The 25,796-nt window shown below is 36.0% G+C and overlaps 1 protein-coding gene across 1 annotated transcript in view; it reads right to left on the bottom strand.

The window, feature by feature from the left end:
* Positions 1–25,796, bottom strand: part of ZDHHC21 (zinc finger DHHC-type palmitoyltransferase 21) — a 65,733-nt gene that overhangs the window by 17,844 nt on the left and 22,093 nt on the right. Inside the window, exons 5-7 of the mRNA XM_059141673.1 lie at positions 25,273–25,384; positions 22,145–22,283; positions 963–1,079 (exon numbers count right to left, since the gene is read on the bottom strand). Of these exons, the coding sequence (XP_058997656.1) occupies positions 963–1,079; positions 22,145–22,283; positions 25,273–25,384 (368 nt within the window). The remainder of the gene's footprint in view (positions 1–962; positions 1,080–22,144; positions 22,284–25,272; positions 25,385–25,796) is intronic.

Raw genomic sequence — 25,796 nt, 5'->3', positions numbered from 1 at the left:
CTAGGTCCTTTATCTATACATGTATCCTTGTGTCAGTAGCATACTTTCTTGATTACTGTTACTTCACAGTAAGTTTTAATAACCTTTTTTTCTTACTATACATTGTTTTCACTGAACATATTCTGGTAAACACTTATGTTTACATACACAATACATATGCTATACAGAATACAACAGTGGGAATCTTTTTTTAACATACATACTTATTTATACACGTCAACAAATAGTTTCTATAAAACAAATGTGTAAAGGTTGACAAAAATGACTGAGTTTTAAGGTCTGATACACACTGACAATTCACCTTTCAAAAAGATTCTGCCAATTTATCCCCATCAACTATGTAGGAGAAAACCTTAACCTACATCTTCTACAATGCAGCATATTACCAAACTTGCACATCCTTACTCAATGTAATTTTTCTCACTTTTTGAACCTCTCTGTTGTGATAAATCCTACTTTGCTAATAAATGCATGCAAAATAAATAAATAAATAAATACCAATAAGACCCAATTACTAATAAAATGTTTCTACCAGCAACTCCATTTTTCGGAATTTATCTTAAATAGTCTTAAATAGTTTCAAGAGGAAAAAGAGATGTTCAAAGTAGTCTTATTCGTAATATAGAAAAAAAAAATTACAAACTAGATGCTGATCAACAGGAAAACTATTAATTAAAATATGGTATAGTCACTAAACAGTATATCCAACTATTAAAAACTATAAACATGAGTCTGTAGCCATATAGAATATGCAAATTTTTAAAAGCAGGAAACAAAAGAGTATATATACTCTGTACATTGATTATCACTACTTTAAAATTACACAGGTACATGGGAATAAAAATATATAAATGACTATGTGGTAATTTTCTCCTTTAATATCTGAACTTTTGTCACTTAGGATTAGGCACATAATTAGGAAATGTGTTCATAAATACATTACATTAAAAAAATATACTTACTGTGATGATGCCAATTAGTTGAGTATAAAAAAGTCCTGTTATCCCAACTAACATAGTAATGCCCATAAAGGCAGCTAGTCTCATTATGGCCAATTCGTGTCTAAAAACAAAGAGGTCCTATAAGAAGAAGGAAAAAGAAAGACTTAAAAACAAATTGAAAAGTTATTTATAATTTCAGTAACACTCAAGAATTAACCCATAACACTGTTCCTTATTATCTTAAAAAATATTCTCCCCCTTTTGAGTTTACTCCACTTAACCACTATATAAATATTTGAAAATTTCAAAAATAATTGCTTTTAATTTATAGTAGCATACCAAAAAATGGGATTTTTACTGCTCTCGTGTCAAAAAACCTCAATCTTACAGTTGCAAATTAGCCACACTTACGTACCGTTTGTAGCAAAAACCAAAAGAAAATAAAAACCTCCAAAAAACACAAACAAAACATACAGTGTGCAATCTTTGGTTACACAAAAGGAAATTTTATTATTCTACTTCTAAAGAATGAATGCACAAGCCTGATTCACAGTATTGAAGTTCAGGTGACCAACATAGCTGAGATTATGTCACTTAGTCAAAAAGAGGGGCAAATATTAATGATGGGATCTTGTGGACAAGTTCTCTTCAAGCCTACTTCATTCATCCATCCATCCACTCGACTACCACTGCCAAGCGCGGCGCTAAGTAACAGAAAAAAGTAAAAACGAGAAAGATATGGTCCATGCCCTGAAAAAGTTGCAGCTTATTTAGAGAGAGAAGCCAACTTCATGAAACTCCAAAACAGTGTGATCTATGCTCTAACAGGGATGCATGCAGAAGACTGTGGAAACACCAAGCAGTGCCTAGACAGGAAGGAGAAATGTAAATGCCGTGAGCGAACGCTGATTTCCTGGCTCACGGCATAAAAATGAGTGTCTCAAAAGTGAACCCAAGAAAGTGGTGGAAAGACAGGAAAACAAGAAGCACTTCATTTTCTCTGTAACCAAGCAGACAGACCAGAGCAGTGAGATGGAGCTCTGGAAATCTCCTGCTCCTAAGTTGTGTAGTAATACTTCCACAATGGACAGAAGCAACAGATGAATGGAAGGACCCCCCACAAAACATAAACATCCACCTGTCTTTTCAACACTGAATCAGGTTCAGGATTAAGGGTATCCTGGTAGCAACATCAAAAATAGGGAGGTCACGGAACATAAGGAGCTTGCTTGAAACAAAAAAAACTGATGCTTTTCGGTGTAGCACAATGACCACCCACCAGACTCAAGCAGAAATCGGAGTCTATACCCAAACCACTCAGTTCATACAGCAGTCAGAAATCAGGCAGTCATTTCAAATGCCCAGTGAGAAGAGCCTGACACAGAGTCCTTACAAATCATGGACGATGAAAAGATGGAGCTATGCACGATACAAGAAATTACGTGCAGGAAGTTCTGCTCTACCGCTGTTTGAAAACACAAATTTGTTCCAACGTGGTCAGTACATGAAACGACAACTTGAGCACAGCGAGGATTCTGTGTTGCTTGTGTGTGACTTCATCCACGAGAAACCCTAAACGAACATGAAAGACTGCACCCAGCTAAACGAAGGCCTGCGGGAATACACAAAACGCATGCAGACTCCCGAACACCTAGTGACCACCGCAACTGACCGTCTGTGTTAGGGGCCCGCACTCACCCACATCTGCTATTGCAACTTTTCCTCAGGTTTCAGATGACCCTCCTTCCATCACTTACTGCAACCCATCTGATGCCCGCTGCCACACCAACACAGCAGGTCTCTCTTCTAAGGTGAAGTGTCAAGTTCAGTATCATATTTGTGTATTGCTTAACTATTTAACCGGTGTGAAACCATGCTGCTGATTTTATTAGGTTCTGACCCTTCTGAGTGTCACTGACAAAGTTTCTGAGTGTTGTGCCTCCCTCTTCCCATAAGCTCTGTGGTTTTCACTGCATAATTTTGCATAGTAGGGTGAATTTCAGAAATGCACATATGGTGTTACAGTAGAGCTGGGTGTAATAAAAATACCATATATGACCAAATAAAAAGCATCTTCTCTTTTCCCAGTGAAAAGCTTTTAAACAAATTTTGCCAGCTAGAATTTATAAATGTTGGGGATGATGAGATTAAAAGATCTAACGCTAATATTACATTTATTCACAGGTTGCACATTTGGATTTAAGAGTATTCGTGTAAAACAGTAAAATACTTGGAGAAATTTCTTTTTATCACTCTTAACATTTTCAAAACACAACTGCATTCCAAGATTGCACACACATAATTAACATGTTCAGTACTAAATCCAAATCTTGGTCATTTAGCAAAGTTCTTCAGAGCATAACATCTTCACTTTATTTTAGATTTTTTGTTTTTAATGTAGCACTTTTGGGATCTAAAAATTCACTTGGAAAACTTTATCCAAATCACAAGAACCCGTGTGCTATTCGAGATGTTTCCTACATATTCAGTGTTATGACTGAATGTATCTTCCCCTAAATCCATATGTTGAAGTCCTAATTCCTAGTACCTCAGAATGTGACCGTCTTTGGAGACAGGGCCTTTAAGGAGGAGAATAAGTTAAAACAAGTCCCTTAGAGTGGCACTAATCCAATCTGACTAGTGTCCCTATAAGAGGAAACCAAGAAACACGGACACCAGGATGCTCATGCACAGAGGAAAGACCATGTGAGGACACAGCGATAAGGTGGCCCAGATGCAAGCCAAGGACAGAGGCATCTTAAGAAACCCAACCTGCTGACTTCAGGCTCTTCGATATCCAGCCCAGAACTACGAGAAACGGAGTTTCTGTTGTGTAAGCCTTCCAGTCTGCAGCATTTTGTTATGGCAGCCTTAGCAAACGGATATTCTAACTGTATTCCTTTATCATTTTCATTTTCCCCATTTTTCGTTAGGCGATGTGCTTATATCCAGGAAATGCATAAGATGTAAGTTGAGTTTCGAGAAAAGTCACACCATCCTCTCAAGAATGAGAACATGTGACAGCACACAGAGCTTTCATCTGTGCATTCCCTACCCAGCACATTCTCTCCCTCATCCCTACCCTGAAGGTAAAGGTTACTGACTCACTGTTCCTGCCATTTGGATACAACCAAGTTTTAGTTGTATGTTGCAGATGCTTTCTACACTGAGTCTACCTTTTCACTGTCTTTATGGCATATTTTGATAACTCCAAGGGTTTCAATTTAATGTAGACCAATGTATCAATCTTTTCCTTCAGTGCTTTTCATTTCTTGTTTAAGAAGCCTTTCCAATCCTGAGGTACTAATGGCACTTTCCTACATTATTACCCAAAGCCTTTAAAAGCTCTGTAGCTTTGCCTTTCACATTTAGGTCACTAATCCATCTGGAACTGCTGTTCATTCTTTTTCTGCACAGTGTAATACAGGGGTCTGAATTTACTTTTATTATATGGATATCCATCTGTATTTTCAGAAAAAATTTCTTTAGTCTTTCAAGTTACACAATCAGAAACACACTCTCTCTCTCACTCTCTCTCTCTCTCCCCCTCTCTGTGTGTCTCTCTCTCTTAAGCTTCATATTTTTCCCACAGAGGTCTTGTACTTTTTTGGCCATATTTAATTCAGGAACTTCCTGTTTCTATTATAAATGGTTTTGCTATTAATTTTATTGTCTAAATAGTTGTCTGCATACACATGATTTTTTTTCTAATCTTAATGTGATAAAAATACTGATTTTCTAATGTAAAAACTGCCTTTCATGTCTAAGATAAACACAACTGGATAAGGCTGGTTATGTATATATCCAGATTCAGTTTGCTAATATTTTATGTAGAGGCTGTTTATCTATGTTCATAATCGGACTAGCCTATAATTTTTTCTTTCTTCATTATCTTTGATAAGTTATGTATTTAACATATGCTAAACACCTAAAACAAGTTGGGGAGAGTTCCCTCTTTTTCTTTTCTTTCTAAAAGAGTTTTTATAAGACTAGAATTATTGTTTCCTTTCATATTTGACAGAGGTAGAACTCACTGATAAATCTGTGAATATTTCGTGCACAAGTTTTAACCACTCACTCATGGTTACAGAACTCCTCCTGTTTCCAATTTCCTCCTGAAGCAATTTTCTTCTTAGAGCTATGCTATGCTTACGATCAGGAAGCTCAGTACTGTTAAAGATGTCAACTCTCCAAACTGATGTATAAAATTAATACAAGTCCAATAAAAATCCCCACTGGCAGAGCATATAATCTACTAATGGTGGACTATATGGGGTTTGGTTTTTTTTAATTTAAAAAAAGGTTGTTTTTTTTTTTTTTAACTCTAGGTTACTTTTCTTTGTACAAATTGCTAAGTAAGCTGTATCTAAATTTCATGGGAACAAACAAAACACAACAAATACCATACCACTCCTATATAAAAAGAAAATGGTGGGAGGGTTTGGCTTATTGCATGCATTCTCAATATAAGTAATATGGCCCCCAAAGGAGGGAGAAAACTGGTGCTTCCAGGGGAAAAAAAAAATCACCTACTTCAATAGTTTTGTGGCCATACACAAATCAATCCTACCTGACAAAATCTTATTCCTTAGTATTTAATTTCATAGAGGGAAGAGGAGAAAAGGCCTAAAAAGGCTCCTGAGGGAGCAAAAATAATGAAAAAAGAGGAGTCTCCACTGGATAAGAAGATTTGCTATAAAACTATAGTTATGACAGCATGCTGCAACCACAAGAACAGACAAATAGACCAACAAACTAGAAAGAACCAGAAACAGATACAGACATAGACGGCTGCGTTTCTGACAAAGATGGCACTGCAGAGTGGAAAGAATTATCTTTTTTAATAAATGGTGCTAAATCAATTGGCTATCCATCTGAGAAGGAAAATGAAACCCGACTCATACCTCATGGGAAACACAAAAATCAATTCCAGGTGGAAATGTAAAAAGAATATAATACTTGGAAGACAACGTAAGAGAATTATATTGATGATTTGGGGATAGAAAAAGCCTTCTTAAATTGAACCCAAAAAGCACGAACTGAAAAAGACTGATAAGTTGAAGTACATGAAAATTAAAAACTCCTGTTCATCAAAAAATACCATCAACAGAGAAAGGGTAAGCTAGAGAGCAGACAATACTTATTACACATACTCAAAACAGAGCTCAAATCTAAAATGCTCTACAATTAGAAAAAAACAAAAAACAAAAAAAGTCAAATAGCTGCTCCCCCCACACCACTACCATAGGCAAAATACTTACACAGGTACACTGCATGAAATAGGCTATTCATATGTTCAGTAAGCATATGAAAGGGGCTCAACACCATTAGTCATTGGAGAAACACAAATGAGAACACAATCAAGTACTGCTCATCTCCAGCAAAATGGTTAACTTTAAGAAGACCTGAACCAGGAATGCCTGGGTAGCTCAGTTGGCTAAGCATCTGCCTCCAGCTCGGGTCATGATCCCAGAGTCCCGGGATGGAGCCCCACATCAGGCTCTCTGCTCAGCAGGGAGCCTGCTTCTCTCCTTTCTTCCGGCTCATGCTCTGTCTCTCTCAAATAAATAGAATATTAAAAAAAAAAAGAAAAAGAAGACCTGGACAAGTATTAGTGGGGCTGTGAAGCACTCTGAACTTATATTCTCTATTAGTGGAGGTTTAAATTCATTGGACCAGTTTGGAAAACTGGGTAACAGTGTCTAAAGGAACACAGATATATCCTTTGAACATTATCCACTTCTAGCTGTAAGTCCAAGGGAAATACCTGCACACATACAGGAGAGACAAGGCTACTTCCTGGCCATTATCCGTAAGAGCCCCAAACTGGAAACAAGGCAAGTGTCCATCAACAGAATGGATAAATAAATAGTCTTAAGTTAAATGAAATACAGTTGACCCCTGAACATCAGTCTGACCTGCACCAGTCTACTTATATCCAGATTTTTTCCTATATTATATGTATATTTTCTTTTCCTTACACTTTTACTAATAACATTTTCTTTTCTCTAGCTTACTTCATTGTAAGCATACAGTATTTGATACCGATATAAAATATGTGTTAACCGACTGTTTATCTTATTGTTAAGACTGCCAATCGACAGTAAGATTATTAGCAGTGAAGTTTTGGGGGAGTCAAAGTTATACATGAATTTTCAACCGCACAGGGGTTGGGTCCCCTAACCCCTGTGCTGTTCAAGAGTCAACTACACCCATGAATAAATTTACAGTAATACAGCAATGAAAAGGAACTATCTAATAACAAAAAGAATAAATCTTATAAGGACTCCTCAAGGAGAATTTGTGATAGTTCACTGAACTGTTTGTTTTTATTTTTGTATACTCTTCTGTAGGTGTGTTTTACAATATAGAAGGTACAAAATATGAAATTACACTGAGAAGAAAGCTGTGACCTTGAAATGTACACTAGAAAAATAATTTCATAAATAGAAACAAAACTCTTTTAAAATACATATAAGCAACATGCAAAAGAAAATTAGGTTACATATGGTCTGTGAAAGGAGAGACAAAAATGTCCAGTAAGTTATAAGAAAGGATATGAGACAAAAGGAAAAAAGGAGAGAGGGGAAGTCCCACTGCTCCATGAGCCCATCTACCACATTCTTCCCGGGCCAGTTGGAAGGCAGAGTCTCCTCTCCCAACACATGGAGGTGCAGAGCAGCGCCCACAGAGACTGCTGCACACAGCGATAGCAGAGATAAACAGAGAAGAAGAAACACACAGGCAACATGTACACACGCATGCCGCACAAACCGACAGAGGAAGAGAGGGGCGCTTACATGGAATAAACAGTGACATTCCCATCTAGCCATCTTCTGTAATGCTGTCATTGAAACTTTCAAAATGTTACAAAACTAGTGAGCAATGGGGCACTTCCTGACACAAGCTAGATGAAATAAATAAGCCACGAGCTGGATTTGGCCACTCACGATCTAGCAAATAAGTCTTCTGATAACTTGGGTCTGTGAATTCCTTGAACTCACCTCTTTCAACAATTTTATCTTCTATTCTAATCTAGTATTGATCCAAATTCTATGATTAAACCCTGTATCATATTGCTTCCTATAACTGTACCCACACCATAAATGCAAGCTCAAGCACAGCACACTCTGAATACCAACCTCCTACCTCTGGAGCCTAACTCCCTGTAGGCCAATGATGCTAACAAACTGTCAGCATCAGTGGGACCTCCAATCTGTTGACCCCGCCACCATTGTACTACTTATTACTGTCTTCCCCCAATACTTCCACTGACTCCCTGCTTGTTTACACTCCACAGTACACTGCCATAGCTTTCCTCAGTACATCATCCACTTTCTTGACCCTTTCCTTTACCACTGTTCTCCTCCTGGCTCACTGGCTGCACTTTCTTCATCACCTTTCTGATTCATCCTCATCTTTCTGTCTTCTAAACTTTAACAGTGCCCTGGGCTTGGTCTTCAGACCTCTTTTCTTCTCAATGTGTACTTACTCCCTAGAAAATCTCCTATCAGATCCCATGACTTTAAATACCATCTTTATGCTGAAAGCTCATAGATTTAAAGCTCACATCACTCCACTGAAACTGCTCCCTCCATCTGTCTAGTCAACATCTCTTCTTAGATACAGAAGAGGGACCTCAAAGTAAACACATAAAACCAAAATCTTTAACTTACTCCTAAAACCAACTCTTCCTCCAGGCTTCTCCATCTCAGGAGGTGATATGTCTATTCTTCCCATTGTTCAGGCCATAAAACCTTGTGATCATCTTTGACCTAGCACATTTTATTTCATACTCTACATCCAAATCATCACCAAATCATTTAGCTCTTCAAACTGTAATAGCTCACTCTCAACACTTCCACTACTCCCACAGTCATTTCATGTTTGGACTACATTTTAATAGTCTCACAACTAGTCTTCAGTGTTGTCATCCTTGTTCTCCCTCAATTTATTTCCCAGCCATCAGTTTTCTTTCTAAAATGTAAATGAGTTTGTGTAACTGTGCTCAAAACCCTCTAATAGTTTCCAGAGTCCCAACCACCAAACATCCTAAAAAAACCATCTCCAACCTCCAGTTCTATCCCTCACTGCTCTCAATTCAGCTCCTCCTACCTTCTCCCAGCTTGCTCCACTCAAGGCAGACTGGTCTTCTTACCGCTCCTTGAAAATATCAAGTATGCTCCCACCCCAGGGGGACTTGGCCCAGGTCCTTTCCTCTCCATGGAATGCTCTTCGTCCCAATATCAATGACTTGCTTGGGTTCCAGGTCGCTCCTCAAGTGTCACTATTGAGAAAGGCCTTCTCTGGCTGCATTATCAACCATTAATCTCTCTCCCTTACCCAACTGTATTACGCTTAATAGTACTTTTTTGCATGTTATGTATTTGTTTATTGCCTGTCTCCTCTAATTAGAATATAAGCTCCTTAATGCAAGAACTGGGTTTTATTCACTGCTGCATCCTCAGAGCCTAGATCTGGGATCAATGCACATAGTAGACACTCAACAAATATTTGTTAAATGACTAAATGAGGAGTTTTTGTAATTTCTTAAAGTAAACATGTTTCACAAATAAAATTTTACATTATTATAAACTATAAGTTTTTATAGTACCAGTAGGAAGCAATCTTTGTTTATAAGCCATTTTTAAGTAATTTTCTGTGTTTTTTATGAAATGAATCTGAAAATTAACAAGATTTGACACATTTAGGATCTTCCTGTTACTAAAAAGTTTTTTAGCCTCAGCATGATGGGTACTTTGGGCTGAATCACTCTCTGCTGGGGAGACTACCCTATCCTTCTAGAATATTTAGCGGCATCCCTGGCCTCTACCCACTAAGATGCCTGAAGCATTCCCCAGATCTGTGACAACCAAAAAATGTCTCCTGATGTGACCAATGTCCTCTGGGGGAATAGGGGACAAAATCTCCCTCTTCCCCCCACTGCACTACTGTAAGGGATCTGATTTTCCTTATTTTTAAAAAATAAAAATAGGTTGTATCACAACCTGATTTGAATTTTCAAAATGGCTTCAAAACCAATATCACATGCTGAAATTAGAGCCCTGTGACAATTACTCTTACAGAAAATAAGATCCTATTATATCTGTATGGTTATCAGCACTTTGGGGCATAAGCCTTAAGTTTGATCATAATATCCCAGAGAAGTTACAGGACTGTTCTGTACATCCCTCTTTCACATCCAGCCCCCAAGTAAAATGTCCTTTTTCAGTTTTATTAAATTCTAATGAAAATTAATATCTAAATGAGAAAAAAATCATTATTCACACCTAACTAATGGCTATCATTGAGGGTTCAGGTTGACACGTTAAGTTCTGATACAGATATAATTGTAGTTTTCTTAGAGAGCAAACTGCACTGGCACCTGACAGCCAGTTTCATGGTGGAGGCTAAAATATTTTAGAAAAACCATTTTGTCTGCCTTCCCATACTTTAGTAGTAAAAACTCTAGAAAAACTGACACAATAATAAAGAAAAAGATACTATATTTTCTTGCTACATTTACCATTTAACATATGATGTTTGGTCAAAGATAAGTGAGATGGGCACCTGAGTGGCTCAGTTGGTTAAATGTCTTGAACTCGGCTCAGATCATGATCTCAGGGTCGTGAGATCGAGCCCCGTGTACGAAGACTACTTGAGACACTCTCTCGCGCTCTGCCCCTCCCCAGCCCCCCACATTCTTTCTTTCTCTAAAATAAATAAATCTTAAAAAGAAGAAGAAAAAAAGATGAGTGAGACAATAAATTTGCTGCTGGGCTGTAACCATTTAAACTCAAAGTGATGACACCATTGTCAGAGAGAAATAAAAACTGCTAAGTCCTCTATGCTAAATGCTGTAATGTTTATAAGTAACTAGCTATATGAACAAATTTAACAAAGACATATATTCAGTAGACCTGATACTGCACATCAAGGTCAAGATTTCTTATGAGGATTCCACGTTCTACGTATCACCAAAAGCTCAGAGATATGCTGACACATTCAAATGACAACTGTTAGAATAACAGGATACTCTTTTGGGGTTTTTTTGAGCTCAGGACTCTGAGATGGAGATCTGAGCTGAAATCAAGAGTCGGGACACTGAACCAATTCAGCTACCCAGGCACCCCAATAATAATATTCTTAAGCTGTTTTTCTTTTCCCATAAATATAAACTAATTATATTATATCTGAAACTATTACTTTCAAGCAAAAGAAAAAACAAACTACCAAGTGATGATATCTCCACCACCATTTCAGGATGCATCCACAGACATGCCAAATTACCATCATATTAGCATTAAAAATAATTTACATTTCATTTTTTTCTTAATTTTTTCTTAATTTCACACTGTTTTTGCCTATTCTCAACTATTTTCCCCAAATCCAAAAAGTTAAATAAATACATCAGTAATTTTTATCCATTCTAAAGTGACCATGATAAATAAATGATTTAATAGATATCAAAAAACAAAGGTTATTGAATAAAGTTGAAAATACTGCTTAAAGAGCAATAAATAATGGCAGTACTCAGGACACTTTAAGATTGATTATATAGAAGGATAATATTTACCAACATTCGAAGCTACCTGCAATCAAATCTTCTGGCTATTTCTATTCTTTGTTAGCCAACTAATTCTGTGGCACTGTTATATCTGACATCAAGTCCTTAGCAACATTATTGGAATGAGCTAATTGGAATAATAATGATGTATCTTCCTAGCTGAAGAGTTTGCCAGACTGCTAAACATTATTTATTTTCCTCTTCTGAATATTGGCAGCCTGTGCCTTTTGAAATTCTCTCCTTTCTTTCCCCCTTCTGTTACTCTCCCCATAGCCTTAAATATAGTTAATATATTAGTTTTGGGCCTTCACAAAAAAAAAAAAAAAAACAGGTATAAAAGAATCAATTACAAATTATCTGAATCCGCTTCATCTAAAAACAATTTAAAACATGTCACTTTAGGACTAATGTGGTAAAACACAAATGGTTAGCTACAAAATCTCTACACTACTAGCTACGAATTATTTATTTCAAAAAGAAAACAACCTCAGATTTTCTCACCTAGAGAGACAGTATTGTCTACAATATGAGATTGCCAGCAGGTACCTATTTTTAAAAATATTTAAACTACTATAATGCCTTTATAAGGTCTATTTTGACAATCCTCATATTAGATAAGCTACTAAAAATGGGTTGCCTCAGTGAAAAATGAAAACAGCAAAGTATAAAATTCACCAATCAGGAGATTCAATGAGCTTTCTCTGAAGAATAGATTTTTGTGACATTTCAGCATTTTTTAAACCTGCATTTTTTTTAATTAACAATGTGACAATATTGTTAAAAAAAAAAAATCACTCCAGAGAAAAATACAGAAAGTACAATAGAATCTGGTACTATCAAAACAACACTGACTTAGGGATGGACAGAAATGAGCCAAAACCACACCTCTTCCAAGTGGTAACTCTTGGACTAACAAGTTTTGGATCTCTCTGACTCTTAGTCACCTTCTCTGTACAAATGGGAACCATACCACTTATCCTCTCAGAGATATTTTAAACGAGTTGGCATTTTCCACTAATCAAATGCTTACAGATCCAGCATAACAGAATGTAAAATTCATGAAAAATATGACTAATGATATATTCATGACTCCATGAATAATAAATTTTTGAAAGTATACTAAGTAAAGTGATACTTTGCTTCATATTTAATTACAAAACTACAATTTTCTAATATTGCTTTTGTAAGCTAGCATACAATAAAATGAAATACATTATTATACTTTAATAATATACCAAATGACTAAACATTTGCTTATAAATATTTAAAACAATTATGTGGAAAATAGTCAAATGTGGACCTTGGTCAAAGAAAATTTTCTTTAATATCCTTTTATTTTATTCATTTTTAAAATGCCAAATCATTGCCAATCTATAGGTCTTAAAATCTTTAAAATAATTTTATCCTAGTAACTACTTAAAATAAGACCTTTGTTTCAAGAGGGGTTTTAAAAAATAAAATTTAACATTATACTGGCATGATAAATACAAATGATGGTCAAACAAATTCAACATCTAACATTTGAAAAACTTACCCAAAGCTATGATCTTTACTGATTTTGGCTTCTGTGACTCTAACTAAAAATGCTTACATTATCCCTATTTATTTAGAAAGATACTTATTACTTAAGTTTTTGCCGTTTTTCCATTTATGTATTTTTGTTTTAATACTGAGAATTTTTTAAAAAGATTTTATTAATTTATTTGACAGAGAGATCACAAGTAGGCAGACAAGCAGGCAGAGAGTGAGAGGGAAACAGGCTCCCCGCTGAGCGGAGAGCCCGATGTGATGCTGGGCTAGATCCCAGAACCCAGAGATCATGACCTGAGCCAAGGTAGAGGCTTTAACCCACTGAGCCACCCAGGCACCCCTAATACAGAGAATTTTGAAATTAGTAACTGTTGACAAAGAAAATGATATAAGTATTATTCATTTTAGGTTTGTAGGCCTTCTTTAGTATAAAACTTAGAACATATATCAATAGTTACAGCTTAAAAATAAATCCGTATTTTGGGTATTCATGCCTAATGAATAAATTCTTTATCTCCTATACCTCTTACTACCCTTTTCTCTCATTAAAGGATATTTGAAATATTTCCTCAAAATCTCATATAGTAAAAACATATAAATCCTTGGAAGTTCATGATAGGTGGGTATTTTAAAAGAATAAGAAGAAATGTTAGAAGTATTAAAGCAATGGGGCATCTGCAAATGGGTTAAAACAATTCAGACCAGAAAGACCTCCGACAAGAGGAAGCTAAGAGAAGAGAAATGGAAGAAAATCAGGATCCCAAAGCCCTTCACTTCCAGAGTTTGTGAACAGCTTGCTTTTTCTCTCTCAACTCTCTTTTCCTTGAGCTTAACCAAAACATACCAGTTTTCTATTGAATACAGGCTGACTGCCATTACAACAAAGCTTAAATGGCAATCCATTTCTTCTTTTGTTTAATGAAAAAACACTCTTACCTAACAAACAAACAAACAAACAAAAGAAACAAAAACCGGAGGAAGAGTTGTTAACACTTTCTTTTCCCACCCAGAGAGCAAGCTCTGGGCCTTAGAATTTGGCTAGAAAAGAGACTATGCTGCCATCTACCAACCTGAGAGGGTATAAGAAGAACAGAGAGTAAAGCTCTCACATCCTTTGACTGACAGAAGAACACCGGGTCAAAGTCCGGGGCATCCCTTAATTGTGCTAATATCGCCACGAGAAAGAGGCACAGTAATCATTAATACAATCTCCAAAGATAATTAGGGGCATCTGGGGATCTTTAGTTCATACTCCAAATAACTGAAAGGGTAACAATGTGAATTAGCATGTTTCTGATACTATCTGGCCAGCTTTCCACACAAAGGGAAGAGATGGTTATGCTTTTGTTTGTTTTACAGAAGAATAAAAAAGACACAGGCAAAAACTTAGAAAAAAAAAATGATGGGGCAGGGCTGTTTAAAGACTATACCACTACAAAATATTTTTTTAAAGATTTTATTTATATGACAGACAGAAATCATAAGTAGGCAGAGAAGCAGGCACTGAGAAAGGGGGAGGCAGGCACCCTGCTGAGCAGAGCACCCAATGCGATGTGGGGCTCCATCCCAGGACCCTGGGATCATGACCTGAGCCGAAGGTAGAGGCTTTAACCCACTGAGCCACCCAGGCGCCCCCCAAATATTTTTTTTTTAAAGATTTTATTTATTTATTTGTCATAGAGAGAGACGTGAGAGCAAGCACAGGCAGACAGAGTGGCAGGCAGAGGCAGAGGGAGAAGCAGGCTCCCTGATGAGCAAGGAGCCCGATGCGGGACTCGATCCCAGGACGCTGGGATCATGACCTGAGCCGAAGGCAGCCGCTTAACAAACTGAGCCACCCAGGCGTCCCCAAATATTTTTTTTTAATGTCAATGATAATAATGGTGACTTCTGTACTGAAATTACTTGTAGTATTTTTCTACCTTATCATAAAAAAATACAATAAATGTCATCATTAAGAGAACTAATACAGTAAGAACAAGGTTCTATTATTTCACCTGAGAAATATTTACTACACAGTATATTAGTATTTTAGAACAGATTTGACCTTAAAAGCAATTATTTCAATTATTGCCTCTGGCCTTTAGTTCTACTCTTTGCCAACAGTGACTTCCTTCATCTCCTTATCTGGTTAATCTCTACTGTACTAAAAGAGCACTCCAAGCCTCATTCCCTATAGCACAACAGTTCTCAAATCCTGTGGCTAGAGCTCACTTTCCGTACAACTCCACAGGATACCTTTTACATAGACTATGACATGACTGTTTCCCCTGGAGTTGCACAGTTAAGCAACATGGATTAGAATCACTTAGGAAGTGGGACATCTGCGTGGCTCAGTCAGTTAAGCATCAGACTTATCAGACTTTTGGTTTCAACTCAGGTCTTGATCTCATGGCTTCTGAGATGGAGCCCAGAATGGAGCCTGAGTTCAGCAGAAATCTGCTTGGATATTCTCTCCCTCTATCCCTTCTCCTGTGTGCTCTCTTTCAAAGAAGTAAATCTTGAAAAAAAAAAAAAAAAGAGAGAGAGAGAGAAAGAAAGAAAAGAAAAAAAGAAAAGAATCTCTTGGGAAATAATTTTTTAAACAAAATGCTACTGCCAACATCATCTGTGAGGGAAAAAGTTTTATGAGACTCACCTCAATAAGAACGCTATGAAAAGCCACATAAAACCCAATTAATTAATAAGTAAACAACTGACTGAAGACACTGGGAAGTAGCCAAACTAGCCAAGGCTTACAGGGCCAAGATCCAAGTGTACAGAAACACACTAGGGTGAGTCCTACATTCTGCACTGCTTTTTACCATAAGGGACTTACCAATTCATCCGCAGTATGAAAGGTCAAGCATAAGCAGAGGCTCGGGGCGGTCTGTAACCTCACAGAGTTGGGAAAAGAACAAGGAAAAGGCATGATCCACAGTAAACACCTAAATTGTTCAGTTGAGTCTCATGAAGGGTTATGTCATAAGAGAGAAGGAAAACTGAAAGTAGTCCTTCACCAAGACAAAGCCCTGTCATCATAAATTGTTAGAAAACTTCAATAAATGTAATAAATGTCATTTCAAAGGAACTGCTGTATTAAGACCAATGTTCTGTTATGTAACCTTAGAAATATTTGTCATATAAAACCCTCAGTTGGATCAAGATGAGCTTTCTCTTTATTGCCTATCCAAAAAAAGGAGTAAATCATATCTTGAAAAAAAAAAAAAAAAAGCTCTTCTACAGTTTGTCATTTAAACAAACATTTTGTTTGGTATCCAACAAAACCTATCACACATATCAGAAGAAAGGACTGAATATCTGGAAACTAAGATAGAAAAAAAAGCTAACAGAAACAGACCCATAAGTAGATCTCAATACTGAAACTGACACAGACATTAAAATAACTTTAATTAAAATGTTCAAAAGTATAGATGACAAATGGAAAATTTCACTAAAGGAGTTATCTATGAAAAAGTTATCAATGAAAATTTTGAATGTGAAAAATAAACTGATTTAATAACTCAGTAGAACGGTTTGACAGATTAGACAGAGCAGAAAAGCTGATCAATAAACCAGAATAACGGTCAGTAGAAAGTGCCCACTCTGAAGGAGAAAAAAAAAGAAAATACAGAAAAGACTGAAAGGTATGCAGTACAGTGAGATCACACGTACGTAAATTCAGAATATCAGAAATGCAAAAGAAAAGTTTGGCAGAAGCAGTATTTGAAGTAACAGGCCAAGATATGTTTGGAACTTAAGGATGTTATCAAGCCAGAGATTCAAGAAATTATATATAAACTCTTTCACAGAAGAAAAATGCGGAGAAGACAATGAAGCACATCACAGAATAACTGCTAAACTACAAAGACCAAAAAAAAAAAAAAAAGAAAGAAAGAAAGAAAGAAAAAGAAAAGGAATTTCAGTCCAAGGTGGTGACATACAAGCTCCTGAACTGAACTCTTTTCATGGACACACTGAATCTACTGCTACATATGGAACCATTTTCTTTGAAAGAAATCCAGAACCTAGATGAGCAATTCCTACACAACACAACTATAAAAAAATCATCAAATCACAAAGGAAGAGAGCAAGAGAAGAACAAAAAATTATAAAATAGCTAGAAAACAATTAACAAAGAGCAATATTAAGTGCATGCCTATCAATAATTACTTTAAATGTAAATGGACTAAATTCTCCAATCAAAAACAAAGAATGGCTGAATGGATTAAAGAAAAAACCCTCAACAATATGGTGCCTATGAGAGATTCACTTTGGCTTTAAGGACACACAGACTGCAAGTGAGTGAAAGATAGAAACAGATATTCCATGTAAATGGAAACCAAAAGCAATCAGAAGCAACTATACTTTTATATCAATCAAAATGGACTAAAGTCAAAGACTATAATAAGAGACAAGGAAGGTCAACATAATGATAAAGGGATTGGTCCAATAAGAGGATGAATATTCATAAATATTTATGCAAACAATATAGGGCCACCTAAATACATAAAGCAAATATTAACAGACCTTAAGGGAGAAATAGAGAGCAAAACAATAATGGCAGAGGCTTTAATACTTGAGTTTCAACAATGGATAGATCATCTAGATAGAAAATTAACAAGGAAACATTGGATTTAAACTACACATTTGATCAGATTTATAGACCCTCCCATACAACAGCAGGAGAATACACACTCTTCTCAAACATACATAAAATACTCTCCAGGAGAGATCATATGTTTAGGCCACAAAACAAGTCTTATTAATAAATTTAAGATGACTGAAATTGTATCAAACATCTTTAATAAGGGGGTGCCTGGGTGGCTCAGTGGGTTAAGCCACTGCCTTCGGCTCAGGTCATGATCTCAGGGTCCTGGGATCGAGTCCCGCATTGGGCTCTCTGCTCGGCAGGGAGCCTGCTTCCCTCTCTCTCTCTCTCTGCCTGCCTCTCCATCTACTTGTGATTTCTCTCTGTCAAATAAATAAATAAAATTTTAAAAAAATTATTAAAAAAAATCTGTAATAAGAATGGTAGGAAACTAGAAATCAATTATAAGAAAAAACTGGAAAATTCAAAATTCACAAATATGTGAAGATTAAACAACATATACTGAACAACAAATGGGTCGGAGAAGAAATCAAAACAGAAATCAAAAAATATCTTGAGGCAAATGAATGTTTAGTAGAAACTAAACATACAACAATTTAGGAGATGCACCAAAAGCAATTCTGAGAGAGGTTCACAGTAGCAAATGCCTACCTGAGGGAAAAAGAGAGGTCTCAAAGTACCTAACTTTATACCTCAAGGAACTAGGGTGGACACACACACACTCGAAGAACCAAGCCAAAAGTTAGTAGAAGGAAAGAAATAACAAAGATAAGAACAAAAATAAATGAAATAGGGACTAAAAAGAAAACAGAAAAGATTAAGGAAACTAAAAGCACATTCCTTGAAAGGATAAACAAAATAGACAAAACTTTAGCAAATTAATATAAATAATTCTCAAACTATTAAAAAAATTGAAGGAGGAATCCTTTCAAAATCATTTTACAAGATCTGCATTAAACTGTTATCAAAATCAGACAACATTTGAAGAAAAGAAAATCACATGACAAAATCCCTGATGAACAGAGATGTAAAAATCCTCCACAAAATATTAGTAAACTGAATTCAATAAAATGTTAAAAAAAAAATGATACACATGACCTTAGGATTTATTCCAGGGATACAAGAATGGTTCAACATCTGCAAAACAACCAACATGATACACATTAATGAAATGGGGGAAAAAAAGAATCAAAATCATCTCAATAGATGCAGAAAAAGCATGCTACAAAATTCAATATCCACTCATGATAAAAAGTCTTAAATTAGGTGAAGAAGGAATATATCTCAACATAATAAAGGCCATATATGACAAGCCCAAAGAAACATCATACTCAACAACAAAAAGTTGAAAGCTTTTCCTGCAGGACCAGGAACAAGACAAGAATGGCCATTTTCACCACTTTTATTCAACTTAGTATTGCTAGTCATAGCAATAAGGCAAGAAAAAAAATAGAAGGTATCCAAATTAGAAAAGAATTAAAACTGTCCTTCTTTGCAGATAAAACAATATATACAGAAACCCTAAAGACTCCACCAAAATCTGTTAGAACTAGTGAATTAATTCAGTAAAGCTGCAGGATAATAAATCAATATAAAAATATTAGTTGTGTATCTATTATTTCAGGACCCCTGAAATCATGACCTGAGACTGGTAAATTTTTTTCAAAGTTTCTACCTTTCATTTGGAAAGGGAAATCAGTTTATAAATTCAAATATGCTAATCCTTCAGAAAATAGTACCATTATATTTTGGGTACTGAAATTTCTTTAGTCTGTTATCAGTCTCCCAACAATACTATCTGTAAAATTTTCATAAAAATTAATAGGCCAGGGGCTCCTTGGTGATTCATTTGGTTGGGCACCTGACTCTTGGTTTTGGCTCAAGTCATGACGGGGTCCTGAGACTGAGCCCCATGTCGGGCTCTGCATTCAGCAGGGAGTCTGCTACTCCCCGCTTCACTCTCTTTCTCAAATAAATAAATAAATCTTTAAAAAAATCAATAGGCCAAAGGAAAACTGTTTCTTCCTTCTGAGAGCTTTTATAAACGTCAAACATAACATAAACTGAACATCTATTATATATCAGGTACTTTTACATGTTACCTCATTTAATCTCTTATTAGTCACCTTTTCCAAAAGAAAACATTGTAATTCAGAATGGTTAAACATGGTGTCAAAGATTATACGTATAATAACAAAAGCCAGGCTTTGATCCTAGGTGTGTCTGTTTAACAAAGCCAAGATCATTCTACCACCAGGGTTGGCAAACTCAAAAACAGCCAGAGTTAATATTTTAGGTTTTTCGGACCATATGACCCTGTCACAGCTACTTAACTGTGCTGTTGTCGTCCAAAAGCAACTATAAACAATATGGAAACAAAAGTAGCTGTGTTTCAGTAAAACTTTATTAATAAAAACACAGAGAGTCAAATTGTCAATCCCTCCTCTATACTACAATGCATCTCCTCCTAGAGAACCTCTATTAAGTTTTATTAACATCACCAAATTGTACTGTATCTCTCTCTTCTTAAAAAATTATGACTTTCATCTTACTGGGCAATTTTATTTTAATGCTTTTATTATTAGGCTCCATTATTTGAAACAGGTTACTCTTGGAGGAATACATTTAGTCTTTTACAAATTCTAACTATAATGTCAATTATATCAGAAATTAATCTATAAATAAGATGAAACACTTCTAAAACTACATTACTTGCATGCACTAACTTATCAGTATGAAAATGTCAAACATCTGTATTTTTTTTTAAAGATTTTATTTATTTATTTGACAGAGAGAAATTACAAGTACACTGAGAGGCAGGCAGAGAGAGAGAGAAGGAAGCAGGCTCCCTGCTGAGCAGAGAGCCCGACGCGGGACTCGATCCCAGGACCCTGAGATCATGACCTGAGCCGAAGGCAGCGGCTTAACCCACTGAGCCACCCAGGCGCCCCAAACATCTGTATTTAAAGTTCTCCCTTTGAACTTTTTTCAGTTATTAGTATCTAATTTTAATTGCTCAATCTATATTTAATAAGCATAATCACCACAAGGCTTCACTAATATACACAGCCAAGCAACAAGAACAAATATTCTCTTTCAATTAAACAAAATGATCATAGATGGAGTGCCTGGAAGGAGCAGTCAGTTAAGCATCTGGCTCTTAGTTTCAGTTCAGGTCATGATCTCCAGGTTGTGAGATCAAGCCTTGCATCAGGCTCTGTACTCAGCAAGGCATCTGCTTGGGACTCTCTCACCCTCTCTCTCTGCCCCTCCCCCTCACATATTCCTTATCTCTCTAAAATATATAAATAATTTTTTTTTTAATGATCATATATACAAAAGTGACCTAACGACACAGAACTCAAAGACCTTATTTTTTAGAAAGGCCCTTCACTCCCTTATTCCAAAATTTAATCTTATGTGCCATCACTGAGATTGTTATTTTTAAGATTTAAACGGTAGAAAATTGATTAATAGGAAAGAAATATTCCCCTTGTCCACCCTACCTTCCTTCCTTACACACACTTGCGCACCCTTGTGCATGCTGGCTCTCTGGTTCTGCCTGTCTGCCTTTCTCTGACTTACACACACACACATACACACATAGGCAGTGTATCTCAAAAACACAACCCAAGTCCAAATAATACACAAGATCAGGCTGAAAACAACTGCACACACAAAACACAGAAGATTCAAAAACATATGAGCAAATTCAAATCCCAGCTCTACCACTAAAACCAGTTGAATAATTACTTACTAGCTTTGTACCTTCAGTGACTACCTATTGAACCTCTATTAATCTGTTTGCTCATCAATAAAAATGGGGGAAAAGCATACCCCACCTCACATGGTTGTTGTGGGCATTAAAGTGAATGGAAGCGGCAAGCCTACAGCACGGTGTTGATACGTACGTACGTAGTCAAGTACTTAACACTTGTTGCTGCTCTTACTCCCATCACCACCTCCAACATCACCAATCTGGGACAAGCCTTACTAAGGCCTGTTGTTATTCCTGTACAACATGGGAAGAGCACTGTTTCCAATGGTATATATAACAGTAACTTTTTAAAGGATCTTGTAAATTCTTCTTTTTTGTTTTTATTAAAAGTCAGAGGGGAAAAGTCCTTTTTTCTCAAAAATTTAACATTCCTTTGAGTGCCTTTGAAAAATTAAAGTCTATCTTTATACCTGAAAGGAAACAAGAAATTAACATTTTTCACTTACTCTCTCATTGTTAAAGGTATTTTTAAACCCAAACATATATACTGAAAGATCTAATATGTTGCTTTTTCAAGAAAGTCACTCAACCCTAATAAATAATCATAAATGGATCTAGTTAAAAGGGAATGGCAGATTAGGGCCTACTTTCTCAATCCCAATATATTTTAAAATTCACCAAGTTTGGAGTTTATTTTTGTTGCTTTTTGTTTTCAATCTTCTGCACTTAAAGGAACCCCATGTTAATAACTGTATGCCACAGTCGTTCTAACATTAGTGGATATAAACGTTTCTTACCAAGTTACGCTTTTTTACGGGAAGAAAGTAATAATAGTGGCAGAAAGAAAACATCAGAGCGTAGGAAGTAAGAAGTTCCGTGTAGAAACACAACTGCAGAAAAAGCCAATGATTATCTTCACCAACACAATTGTTAATCCTGAAGAAAAAAGGAAAACAGAAATAATATTTTAAACTTTAATAAGATGTTCACCTCAGGACCGGTAAAAACTGAAAATAAACACAACTTTCTATAGGCTTGACTTTATGGAGATCTGCTAATGCCACTGAAACCTACAAGCAAACAGTACACAGCAACAGTCTCTAAATATGCCACCTCGCATTTGCAAAGCACTCTCTACTTTACAAAGGAAGTCCATGGATACGGCTGCCTTCAACTCACAACCACCCGGTGTGGCAGGAAGAGCAGATGGCAGTCTCCTCGTTTCATTGGTATGGAAACAGGAACAAAAGAGTGAAGACACTTGCCAGAGGAAGCGAAAGTAGCCAAGAGAACAAGAACCTTCTTCTGTATATTGCTCTCCCATTACAGCATCCCAGCTGCGGAGAGCAATTTGAATGATTCAAAGTAAGAGGACTGAAACCTGCCACTCTGACCTTCCTGCTAAGCACTCCCAGTTCTTCTTACTTTTCAATTCTGCCCTTCGTGGCTAAAAATATATGTATATACCCACAAGTATTTACAAATTCTTAGAGCTACAGTTCCACCATGACAACAGGGAATCACAGCTAGGAAAAATAATTAATGTGATAATCCTAAAATTTTCAAGCCTAATGCAGGTTGAAAATCTCACCATTCCAAATTTTCAGAATATTTTACAATTGCCACAGAAAACCCTAGTTCAAAACAACAACTTACCTTGCTCAAATGTTTTCATTTCATTATAGCATTATACTGCTATTGTTTGGGGGGGGGGGGGAGATATAACTGGTTCACTGCTAACAAACTGCTATTTCAAAAGTGTATCATTAAACTATTTTTTTTTAACTCAGATATAGAACTAAATCCAAAACCCAAAGAGGCATTTCCTAAACTTAAGAGCTCATGCTTTGTAAACCGTGAAAGCTCCTGTGTCTTCACAGAAGAGTGCTCATGTGTGCCCTCAAACATACTCTCCAACAGCTGTGGCTTCCAACACTTCTCCTCGTCCCATCCTCCTTGACCCCACCTGCTTTAATGATGGCATTCTTAACCAGAGAGCTCTAAGAACCATGAAGATACTCAGTCTAGACGGAAGAGTTCTCTTGGTAGCAAACTACTCAAGGGGCCAGAAAGAGAGAAAAGCTCCAGGTGATCTGAGAACTGACCTTCAAATCTAAAGCTGTTAGACAGTAAAGAAACGCAATTTCTGAAAATATAAAAAAATTTTCCCTGCTTTCATTTCACACTGTCCATTTTCCTCAGCCTGTGACTACCTTGGCAATGCCCTATTAAGGAATTCAATCACCAAAGTCCCTCGGATCTATTCAAGGCCTCTGATCTACCCTCCTTCCCTACCTCCAACTCCTTCTACTTCCACTTTTCTTCCCACAAGTACTCTGAGAAGTTGAAAACCCATGGAACAGGCAGACAAACAGCTCACCCGAATCTTAGAATTTAGATTAACAGCACATTTTTCTGTCACCAAGTTAAGCTCGAGTCCTTAAAAATAAAGAAAGGATGTCGCTAATCTCTACAGGACCAAAACATCTCCTGGTTGATTATTTTTTAAGCTTAAACTCTAGCATTTTTTTAAAAGGAAGTATCAGTATCCAACCATAACATGAACATGAACATTTATTATATTCTTAGTTAATCAGAAACATTACTCTAAAAAAGGTTACACAATTGAGTTTTTCAGTGTGGTTACTACTTGCCTAATAATACATGTTTTACCTAGCCTTTTGTTTTTTAATGTATTACTATTGTAATTGTAAACAGATCACTGAGGTTTAGGAAATCACTTGAGAATTTGTTTAAATTCAAGGCACATTTCTTAAACATGAGCTATATATGATATACACTATACTATCCCATTGACGGACTTAAACAATTTGAAACTTCTTTTATATAATAACAAAGTGCTTTTATCTAAAATGCTTTTATTTTTCCTAATCTCCGGAAATTACCTTCTGTTTAAATCATCAGTTTATGGTAAAAATCAAATTTTCCCGAAAAGCTTGCAAACATTAACTTGTGCTAGCAGAGTGAAGTCATCAAAAACATGGGAAACTCCAAATTGGTCAGCATCATCTGGGAAAGCTAAACTCCATCAAGGAGTCAACTATAGATAAATGCAGTGATAAATTTAAGAAGCCCATTGTGCAGTTAACTTTGTGTATGTGCCTGTATGTGTGTACAAACATAAATATATATGTATTTAGATATATTTACAAAGTGCTACACTATACTAGTTTAAATATTTATACAGAGATCCCATGCTAGGAAAACAGAATTAAATACAATATCTTGTTCACAGATTTTTGTGACAGCTTTGAAATGAGATACAATGCAGAATTCTCACAGCATTTGTTTTCAACATTCTTTTTCTCAACTGAACTGTTTTTAAAAATATTACAAGAGAGCCCCCTATTGACCAAAAATGTTGGTTCAGTGGCATCAGCTAACTACCACGGACACAGATCCAGCTCACATGTAACTTTAATACCTGCGTCCAATACACGATATTGAAAAAAGCTTACAGGGGGTAAAGATGAGGTTATCAGAGTATCTGAGATATGTTATTCTTTAATTAAACAACTGGAAAGGGAAATACAAACCATGCAAAGTGTGTGGTTTATTACAGTTAGAGACAATAACAGCTATTACTTGCTTTTTATGTGTCAGATACTCACTACAATGGTTTACATACATTGCCTCATTGAATACAACCATCTTAGGTCTCTTGTACACATGGGTGCATCTGAATGTCAGTTTTCTGCTCCAATGCCTTTTTGTTAGAAAAGACAGGATCTCTGTGCAAAAATGACTTTGGCAGTTGATAGAACCTGATAGAATAAAGCTATCCTTACTGAAAGATGTTTTTTTAAACTGCATGATTTTAACATAACTTTTATTTAAATCTGCTAAGTACTAAGATTTCTTTTTTACTATTTCTTTTTCTAAAAGTAAATCACAGATTTCTTACCATGGACAGTGATGATCCATTCTCCTAACACAGTGGCCACAGCGGCTACAGTGATGGGAACGCTTTGGTCTCATCAAATTACATTTGTTACATAATTCCCAGAACTCCCGTTCTAGAGAAGGAAATTAAAATCCATTTAATAAAGGCAAATGAGTAATGTTGAAATTTAGCAACAACAGTTTAGATTTTTACAGGAAGTCTTCGATATATGTGTTCAAGAGATTTTTCTTCTACATCTTCACTGTAGAAGAGTTTGCCATAAATATTGCTTCTCTATTCTATGCATGTCTTACTTTATACATTCCTAATTTTAAACACTATAATAGTTAAGACACCATTAATGTTAAGCTGAGGGATAGAAAATAATGTATTTGGGTTATGGACATAATTGCCATAAGTAAAATTTAATAACAAAACCCAAAAGTACAACCATATTATTATATTAAAATAGAATTTTATGTAAACAAATTAATTTCTCAAAATTTTATTAAAGACTCTAAAGAAGAAATAATACTGAATCCTAG

Source organism: Mustela lutreola, chromosome 12, assembly GCF_030435805.1.
Source record: "Mustela lutreola isolate mMusLut2 chromosome 12, mMusLut2.pri, whole genome shotgun sequence".
Lineage (NCBI taxonomy): Eukaryota > Metazoa > Chordata > Mammalia > Carnivora > Mustelidae > Mustela > Mustela lutreola.
Note: the sequence above shows the minus strand (reverse complement) of the source record. Positions and strands in the feature narration are given on the sequence as shown.